The 10,449-nt window shown below is 33.7% G+C and overlaps 1 protein-coding gene across 1 annotated transcript; it reads right to left on the reverse strand.

The window, feature by feature from the left end:
- Nucleotides 1-1,834: 1,834 nt before the first annotated feature.
- LOC121242722 (lupeol synthase-like) lies at nucleotides 1,835-9,719 on the reverse strand. Its single transcript, XM_041140664.1, is given in 20 exon segments — nucleotides 1,835-2,138; nucleotides 2,312-2,395; nucleotides 2,756-2,836; nucleotides 2,955-3,132; nucleotides 3,300-3,443; nucleotides 3,529-3,575; nucleotides 3,682-3,738; nucleotides 3,884-3,982; nucleotides 4,081-4,203; nucleotides 4,304-4,423; nucleotides 4,562-4,675; nucleotides 4,782-4,970; nucleotides 5,109-5,275; nucleotides 5,391-5,438; nucleotides 5,441-5,474; nucleotides 5,769-5,966; nucleotides 6,146-6,235; nucleotides 6,343-6,528; nucleotides 9,254-9,454; nucleotides 9,654-9,719. Coding segments are annotated over 20 exon segments (2,322 nt in total). The 5' UTR covers nucleotides 9,705-9,719; the 3' UTR covers nucleotides 1,835-2,027.
- Between the last annotated feature and the right edge of the window lie 730 nt (nucleotides 9,720-10,449).

Genomic DNA, 10,449 nt, shown 5'->3' on the forward strand with positions numbered 1-10,449 from the left:
CCTTCACCACCGTCGCCCAGCTGTTGAGAAACCACACCAAAATACTCTGTTTTACTGCACCGAAATAGAGATTATATCCTCGCCCAAACTGAGAGCCACATTTTGCCACTGTTGGGCTGCGATGCCATCGTCAGCAGCAACAGACGATGCTGGAGATCTAGCGTCCACCACCCAGTGACGCCCAGCGCCACTGCCCGAAGCTCCCATGCACGCTGCGTGGTGCATAAACCTTCTCCCCATAATCTCTCTAAGATTTAGTTTCTCTCTCTTTCTCTCTCATAAATCTCTCTCACACTTCGTCTCTCTCTCTCTCTCACAGAGCCTTGCCACCGCACTCGCCACCCTCTCCTCAGCCCTCGCTTTGTCGCGTGCTTCCTCCCTCTGTAAGGATATCGCACGTCTCTCTTTCCATTCTCCCGATATTATTTCTCTACAAAATATAAGTTGTATTTTAGGTATTCCGTAGGTTATTTATACAATTACAAAAATGCCCTCTGTATTGTTTTCCCAAAATGCCCATGCCCAATAAGTTGTTTTTCCAAAAATACCCATGTCTATTTAGGATAAAAAGATAAGAATATTTTAGTGTTAGGAAGAATCTAGGTTTAGGAAATATAGACTATTATAGTAGTTTAGGTTTTAAATAAAATCACATGTTTAATTAGAAATTTATGCAAATTATGTGTTTATTTTATAGGCGACCAATTACGTGCTGAAAATAGTGGATTAGCACTGCAAGGTAAGTAGCATGATCATATCCTTACACGTATGTACGGTAAACTGCTTGTCTTTTTATAAAAGATAGTATGCATGTATGCCCTTCATTGGAAACCCTTTTTTACGTACCTAAATACATGATTTTATGTGAGAGTTATGCATAAAATTTATTTATGAAAAATCATGATTTTATGTGAGAGTTATGCATAAAATTATCTATGAAAATTCATGAATTTATATGAGGGAACATGTATCACAATATTTATGAAAGTACGCGATTTCATTTGAAATCTATGATATGATATGATAAGTATGTATGTGCTTTCTTTTGAAATCTATGAAATGACAAGTATGCAAGTATGATTATGATAAAATATGTAACGGCTTATGTTATGATATGAAGACGGTATCTATGTTATGAGCATATTGCATTGCCAGGTTGTGCATGCTGATAGTGCACCTAGTATGTCTTCCTTATGTATAGATTCCACAACCCGCAGCCAAGGGCAGAATCAGAATCTAATTAGATTCGCTAACCCTAACTCACGGGGGTCAACAGTGAGTAACGACCTAAGATAAGTGAAAAATAAGTCCATGTTCATGTTCATGTTAATTACATATGTATTTGTGAGTATCACATTTTTTAAGAAACCTTATGTTTATTATGTTTACTGTATGATGTGTTGCTTATTGAGTATTCGACTTATTTTAGTTTATTTTTATAATTTTAAACTATCCTAGGTGATGACATTTATGAGGATGAGACTGCAGGACAAGACTTGACCCCGGGAGGCGAGACAGAGGCCTAGACAGATTATGCTATGATTATTTCTATGGTTTATAATTTAAATAAATTATTTTGATAAGTACATGAGACTTCTGTATTTTTTTTAAATAAGTGCTTCTGCAGACTTTATTTTAGATTTTCAATATTTATTAAAGGTTGTTATATATAGAAATCTTTCGCATCTGATGCTTTATTAAAAAGAAAAACTCTTAAGTTTAAATTTAGTAGTAGCACACTGGCTTCCCGAAAATTCTAAAATGCCTTTTTGGGAAGTGAGGTGTTACAATTATTGAGTTGTAGGAATCTTTTTTTTCAAGGAGATGCTTACACTAAGAAACTACACCATTACACACATATATATTACATCTTGCAAAGTGCTTGAGAATTGTGTCTACCATTTTTTAGGCGCAAGATGGATTGATCTATACATTGTTGAACATACCATTCTATTAATTTCTCAAGCTTATTTGGACTAGCAAATTACTTTAACAAGTTATCTTTTGCTTGCTTAAGCATTCGGATATTATGCAAACAGAACTTGCTTCCGATATTCTCCAAGAGCCCATATGGGGAATATGTTTCTGTACGATGAGTAGTTTAATGAACAATTCCTCATAAATACTCCAGTGATTTCCTGTTGCCAATAACCATTGATTATGTTATCTTTGAAATTATGATTTGGTATGCAGAAAGATGTTATTAGAAAAGAATCGAAGCGATGGAAGAGAGAAAGAAGAAGAAAAGCACATAACTTAGATGACACAAAAAATAACTGAAAGCGTTGCATTATGAATAAACGTGAATTACCTGCTGAGGGAAGTCACCATCTTCCATTTGCGAATTGATTAGCACCCTTACCCCACGATGGATTGGTGTTGGATCTATCCTGGCCTAATAATTTACAGAAACATTTAGAACCAGCATATTGATACTTCCTAATCAAGTAGTTGCTAACTTTCATCTCTGTAAAATTTGTTTTAAGTCCTATTTTTTCTATTCATATGCATATATTACTCCAACTCAACTTGGGTTCTATTCAAATTTTTAAGCTCCAAAATGGCATCAATGTGTATATTTTCCGTTTTAACATGCTTTATATTTTTTTAATATATTCCATTGCATCCACTGTTTGCTGAATTCTTGAGTTTTTTTAACCATTTTTACACCCATGGTGACATGAATAATTTTCGTGATGTAATGCACTAATGCTAATATACAGAATAACTTAAGAGACAATGATGGATGGACAACCTGCCCAGCTTCAATGAGGGATAACACAGCCCATGCAGTTTGAACCAAATTTGCACGGTTTCCCTCAATATTTGTCCACACCTGTTTCAAAGAGCAAGTTACTTTAGTTGTCCCTTTTCACTTCACCCTCATTTTCTTTTTCTTTTCTCTTGTTTTTTAGTAATTCACATTCAAATTGGAAAACCAATTGCCTATGTACCTTGTTTTGGCTTGAAAGGTAACTCTCTCCCCATCCACCATTGGGTAGCTGCTTTGATAGCAGAAATTCACAAGCTTTGCGCAATGCTGGACAATTTTTGTAGTTTCTGCCACAGGCTGCCAGTCCTCCTACAGCAAACCATGTACCATAGGTGTAGCAAATCCCCCAATGTCCATACCTACATTAGTGCTAAACTTGCTTAGATATTTTTATGTTATCTCCTTTTATAACAAGAGCATCAACCAAAAGAAAAGTATAAAAAAACAAAAGTACAATTTGCAGGAATATGTAGAGCATTTTTGTTTTTTTCCGTTTTCAAGAATGTCATGTGGAAAAACATACTACCATGATCCATCAGGTTCTTGTACATCTTCAATGTATTGAATTGCCCTGCAAATGGTGCTGTCTATCTCTATTCTACGGTGTTTGGGATAGAATTTTCGAAAGAGCGCCAACCCTTGAACAGCTGATGAAGTGCATTCTACATACCTATTATAAGGTGACACAATTTGCTATTAGGAAGCAAAGTATGACCAATTCAGTGGCAATTTTTTTCATTATGAAGATATCTTACTCTCGCTCAATAAGAGTATCTTCAAAAAACTCCGTGGGGTTGAACTTCTGCAAATGTATACAAATTTTTAGTAGTGAGTATTGGGTTGAAACATTAATGTTTTCTCGTAATGACCACAAATAGACCTAATCAATGGCTTGTTGGATAAGTTACCTCCAACCAACCAAATGCTCTTTGAGGCTCCCAAGCTGGGAAACCACCATTTATACTCTGCATTGGAAAATAGAAGAAGGTCAATTAATCAAGTCAAGGTGCATAATAAATTAAAAGAAGTGAATTGGACAATCTGACTAGAAACAAGTTATGTTCTTTGTTAACTATTTCAAAAATAAAATATTAATTAGTGAATCCTTACTTGTAGCGAGAGAATGACATTAACAGCATCATAAAATCGCTTAGTCTCTATCTTTTCTCCAACTAGGTCTGGTGACATTTGTGAGAACAACAGAGCAACCTACAAAAGCAAATGTTTTGCTAACTTTATTCCTTTAAACGAACCTTGAGAATTTATGATTTTGGAATGCATATATTTCTTTAGAGGCGAGGCATTACCTTCAACCCCTCTGCTGTGCAGTCAGAGACTTGCCAACCATGATCCTGCATTGAGAATGTCCATGCTCCTTTACTTATGTGTCGGTACATAGCTTTGAAGTCACCTGAAGGGTTTTCTCGAACCTAGAAAATGACACAATTTTGTTAAAGCCAAATATCATGATTATGTTCAAGCATTATCTACCATCAAACCTTCTAAGGGGCAATTGACATATATTCTGACCTGTGAAGCTTTCACAAAGTCGTGTGATTTACGCAGTGTTAGTCCGTACTCTTCATTCAAATTACATGAGAGAATCGCTTGGATTGCGAAACCCGCATCCCACATCTGACAGCCAAAACTCTACATGATATAAGGTTGGAAACATTGGTACATTTCTAGACAAAAGATAAGATTTCAAATGGATTGAAACTTTGCAATTCTTTAGGCTCGAGTACATGCTTTAGGTATATGTGATTTGCACTGACATGCTCACATCACCTGAATTTTTAACCCATCTTCAGCAACCCAATAGTTGTCGGGAATCCTAGATAGATGAAGCTTGTATGCTTCCCCATTCGGATCTTCAGCCCAACAGGCAATCAAACATAGCACCTGTAATATAGATGACCTTGAAAAATTAGTTCATAGAGCAGACATCAACTAGTATGATCTATATGATTGCATTTTGATTATAGTTGTAACACTAATTAGTGACAACCTTTTCCACGCTTCCAATGCAAAGGTATCTGGTGTTCTCGTCCTCATAATGAACATGACCAATTGCAACTTTAAGTGCCTTCTCTCTCAACAATGAAAAGGGCCAGCGGGTCAGAAGAGGTTCTACTGCATGGTGAAGAAATCCCCATAGCATATCTTGTATAAGAGGATGTGGATAGTAGAGATCCTCCTAAATTAGCACATTGTGTAAGTTTCATGTATACATTATTTCGTCAGAAATCTTTATATTTGCTTAAGTGGAATCTAAGATGGAGGTTTATGACATGAAAAGCAAATGCAAGATATAGAGACTAAGGATTTAACCAACATTTGCAACTGTATTCCGAGCTTTGTTCCAGTCAATTTGATGATAAGGCTCGTTGTACAACTCTTGCCTTAGTGATTGAATCAACTCAGTGATTGGACCAACAAACCTTTTCCCATATAAATAAGACATTGGCATATAAACCAAGCGACAATAGCATAACATTTTGCCTGCATCTCATACAAATAACAACCTCAAGTATGACACAATATTATTGCATTTTGCCTACATCTCATATAAATTACAAACTGTGCTTTTCAACAAAAAAGTGTGAAAGGAAAGAACCTGGATGAATTGGAGAGATTTGTGGAAGAAGCCAGAACTCTGGGGCAATGGATTACAGCCAGACCACTCATATAATCCCAGTACCTATCCATGTTAGGAAGCCTTTGAGTTTTCACAATATAGTAAATATTATATAGGGTTGAATGAGAAATTAAAATGCTTTCATAATTTTTTAAGGCAAATGGACTTTTGGGCTACATTCTAACCTCTCAAACTCAAGTGTATACACTTCAATACGGTGATACTTCTAGTTGGACAATAAAATATGCTACTTTATATATATATATATATATATATTGGCATATATATGTAATATTACCAACAATTCTTGGCAACTAAAATAAAAATATATTTTATATTTCAACTGGTTATACATACCGTAACCCAAAACTTTCCCCAAGATGGAATTGCCACTAAACCACCATGGTCAAGGATCCATTTCTGTCCTTTGGCCATAGCCTTGTCTTCACCATCTTCAGGACCCTCTCCAAGTATCCTCAAGGCAATATAGCTCAAAGCTGAACCAAACATTGTGCTGTGACCCTCTATGTGGAAGCCCCAACCTCCATCTTCATTCTGTCCAACAACTAAATGGTCAATATACATATTTACATTTAGATATGTGTATTTGTTTGTACATAAGGTTAAATTTAGCCAAATTTTTAGTTCTTGGGGGCATTTTTGGCTGTTTAAATATTGGTTTATTTAAAAACAAACTTGTGTTAATTTGTATTAAAAAACCAAAAAAATTGTACCTGATGATTATACAAGTATCGAATAATTTCTTTCTGGTGTGTTGGTGAAAAAATGGCATTCAGAGCTCCAGTGATGTATAATGCCATTACCTGCATATTGTAAAAATATGAAATTAAATTTTAGGGAGAGAGAAGTTAAAATATTATATATATATATATATATATATAAATAAAAGAATGGTGCAAAAACTACATACAAAGGGTTGGAGGAAAAACAGGGGGCCGGCAGATTCAGCAGGCCAGTGGCCATCGTGGGCCTGAATAGATGAATAGAAGGTTAGGGCTCTTCTCAATGTTGTGATGACTGCTTCCTCTGTAATCACCTCAGTTTCTTTCACTTTGACTGGTGGTGGAATTGGCCCACATGGGTTCTCCTTCCTAAGCTGTGAGATTTTCATATCAATTAGTGAGATGAATGCCCTAGCTAGTGAAAAATAATGCCTTGTTTGTTTTCATAGATGAGATGAGATGAAAGTTGAATAAAATATTGTTAGAATATATATTTTTTAATATTATTTTTGATTAGGAATTTAAAAAGTTAAATTATTTATTTTATTTTGTGTGAAAATTTAAAAAAGTTGTAACGACTAGTTTCCAACAGAAAGCACATGAAAAATTTAATATGATCCTAAGATATTTCTCAAGCATTTTGGGTGGTTATTAACAATATCTACGAGCTAGGCCCATGATCAATAAAATAATTCTAATCACAATTGAAAAGAGAAATGCTTCATCCATGCACAAAAGATCTTATAAAAATAAACTCACAAACTAATGAAGCTTGATATGGTATATCAAATAATTGTAAAGTTACTTTTCATATAAAGTATATTTGATGTATCATATGAAGTTACGTCAATTTATAGGCTTTTTTTAGATCTCTTAATTGTGGATATATCATTTCCCGTTAAATGATAAACATACAACTTTTTTTAAAAATATATTTTATAACACTTTTTTTTTTTAAATAGAGGATGATTGTGTAAAATTCGAAATTCAATATAAACAATAGAAAAAATCGGAAAGAAATTTAAGAATTAATAAGAAAAAATGCAATAAATAAATAAATAAATAAATTTAGTAAAAGAAGTAAACAAAAATATAAATGTGGCATGACATAATTGTTTTGTGTTGTTGAATCTTAATTAAGAACAAGCATGCATGTTCATTTCTTAGAATTGGTTTAGAGGGAAATAATAAAGACAAGCGATACAATTAGCTAGAATGAGGGACTGTTTTTAATTATGGAGTGGACAATAATCAATGCCAATTTTTTAATATTCACTGCACTGTATAGCCCGTGTCTCAAAACATTTTACAAACATTTTTCATTGAATATTGTTATACACAAAAATATTGTAAAAAAGTAATTTCACAAACTGACATAGTTTCATGTAGTTTGTTAAATTTATCTTACAATAAAAATAACTTTATAATTTGATGAATCACATCATGCTACATCAATTTGTACGATTACCTTAATTTGTGTAATTTATTTGTGGAGAATGATCAAGAAGCGGTTGGTTATGTCAATAGATGGGGAAACGTATGCGGAAGTTTTGGTTGGAATGGATTTTCATGGTCTCGACTCTTGGACTTGAGGAGCAAATTGGGAAGAATTTTGTGACCACGAGACAATTCATTCAACACCACTAGTGCACGGGGGGGTCTGCATGACGTTTGAATTTAAATGTCATCAAAAGAGCAGTCAACACCACAAGATTAATTGACCTTCATTAAAAACATGATTTCCCCCTTTTTTTTTTTTTTGTTTTCATTCTTTTTACTGCGCTTTCCTTTCACTCTTATCTGACTTGTTGACATGAGGGTCTTCAACTAATCAAAACTGAACCTTAGGAACGTCCCAGTTGACAGAGTTGATATATATCTTGTAATCCACATTGAACCGAGAAAAGGAACAATATATATATATATATATATATATATTTATATATATATCTTCTGCGAAATATATATTTGCTGGATGATAATTCATGAAGGTCCATGATGGAATGTACAATATCATGATCACTACAAGAAAAAAGGGTATTTGTGACCATTTTTTTTTTGCGATGAAAAAGACCATTTGCAACGAAAACACTTATTTTAACTGAAAATAGTCATTTCACTGAAAATAATTAGTTGTAAATAAGTAATTTTCTTGTAGTAGATCTTTAAGAATATATATATGTATATATGTATGTTGTATGACAGCAGTGACAGATCTACATATGGCTTGGCCCCCAAAAGTTTTTCAAAATTCAAAATAGCTACTAAATCTTATTCATAATTTCATGTATATAGAAATTGGCCCCCTTAAAAAAATTTATAATTTCTTTATTCCCACATGCTTTCTAAAATTAGGTAAAATTTCAATATACATAGAAATGTCTCTCTCTAATTTTTTTTTTCTTCCTATAACTCCTAGATTTTGTATAATTTCTATATATTATCTATTGTCAAGGATGTGGCCACACTAAAATTAAATTAAAACTAAGATTAGGAGAAATAATAAACTATTAACGTCGTCATTGACTCCAAAGTTTTTTATTATACACTATTGAGTTTCTTAATATAGAATTCAAAGTCAAAATATCAGAAAAAACTATTTAAGATTAATGATTTGTATGAAAAATATTGGAGATGATTTATATTCTAAACTTCATTGAGTAAGGAAAAGTTTATTTAAAGTTCAAGTTGTAGTACTCTATGCTTAATGTGACACCAAAACATATAGATTTTACATAAAATTTGATAAATTAGCTTAAATATCAGAATGAAAGATAATATTCTAAAATGTCACTTGATAGTTTATACGAAAAAAATAATTTCTAAATATTTCATATTTACAAATAATAATAGATGAATATTGTTCTATAAAATATTGTCGTGAAAAATCTAAAACATACATTAAGTTGTGTTTTAAAAATTTTATTTTTACGTTATTTGGCAAATTTTTATATATGCTTTATGAATTTGTAATATTTTTTCATTTTACATAAACATCTTGATAGAAAAGTTGCCCCCAAGAATTGTTGGTTCCTGTATGACAGTATGTATATGTGTGTGAGAGAGAGAGAAAGAGAGAGAGAGAGAGAGATCTGGAACCTGCATCCTCATCAAAAGATCAGCACTTTGTTTCGTCCGAAGCCGATTCCTCTTAAACTCCTCGCGGAGCCTTTCAACTTCAGCACGTTCTTCAGGTGTGCCGGCATCAGGGTCGAACTCCCAATGTTGTCGTCCAACGAAATTGTTGAGGCTCACCAATCCAGGACCTCCTTCGGCTATCTTCAACTTCCACATGATCTTCTGCATGTGAAACAAATAAATTACTACATGCATGCATACAAGATGATCACTAGCAAGCTATTGAAATATGTACGTATATACAAGATGATCAGAGATCAAGCGTACATGGAAAGAGAAAATATAATACACTTTGAACTTTTCAAATCTCGATACATTGCAACTTTAACTACTGACAAATTCATTAATTAATGACTACCACATACAAAAAGAAGATGACCAATTTGTTTGCTGCCAAAATAGCTAATCTCATGGAGACTCAGACCCCGGAGACATCTTTTCTAACACAGTACTACAAGAATTAGTTGATGATAATTTTCTTGAGAGAATAGGAGAGTGAAAATGATCAACAAAAAGTAGTGGCAGATCAGTGGTACTCTTCTTCTTGAGTACCTTAAAATGTGTTTAGAAGACGATTGATCTCTGTTTGTGCCCTCAGACTCGGACCAAGAGGCCGCGCCGATCGAGTTTAAAGATCACTTAATGGAATGAAATATAATGATAGCTTTCCCTCCCATTTATAAGTAGGCAGAGAGAGAGAGAGAGAGAGAGAGAGAGAGAGAGGGGTGGTAGGAAAAAAAAGAGGTTGGTGACCAAGAGGCCCCATTTGTTGTGAGCCTTGTGACGCACGTACAGTTTCTCTAAAATAATGCAGTACTATAGAATGCAGTTCCCTAAATATATGGCGGCAGATAAGAGTTTGAATGGCTCCCTAATTAAATCATTAGCTAGGAAGTCTCACTTCATCGATCATCTATCTTCCTTTCTGCATAATTTTAATTTTCGTGATCTTTCCGTGTTTCTTCTTTAGCTTAATTACACATGTATCAACAGCTCACGCATGCACGTACGTAATCATGCTTGCAAAACAAGAATACTTATAATAAAAAGCCATTTTTATTATATAAATAATCACGCATGGAGGCATTCGAAATATCAAGTCATGCTCTGTATTATTATTATTCTCTGGGATATCACCATGTATGTATAGAAGGAGG

The sequence above is a fragment of the Juglans microcarpa x Juglans regia genome, chromosome 8D (genome assembly GCF_004785595.1).
Source record: "Juglans microcarpa x Juglans regia isolate MS1-56 chromosome 8D, Jm3101_v1.0, whole genome shotgun sequence".
Classification (NCBI taxonomy): Eukaryota; Viridiplantae; Streptophyta; class Magnoliopsida; order Fagales; family Juglandaceae; genus Juglans; species Juglans microcarpa x Juglans regia.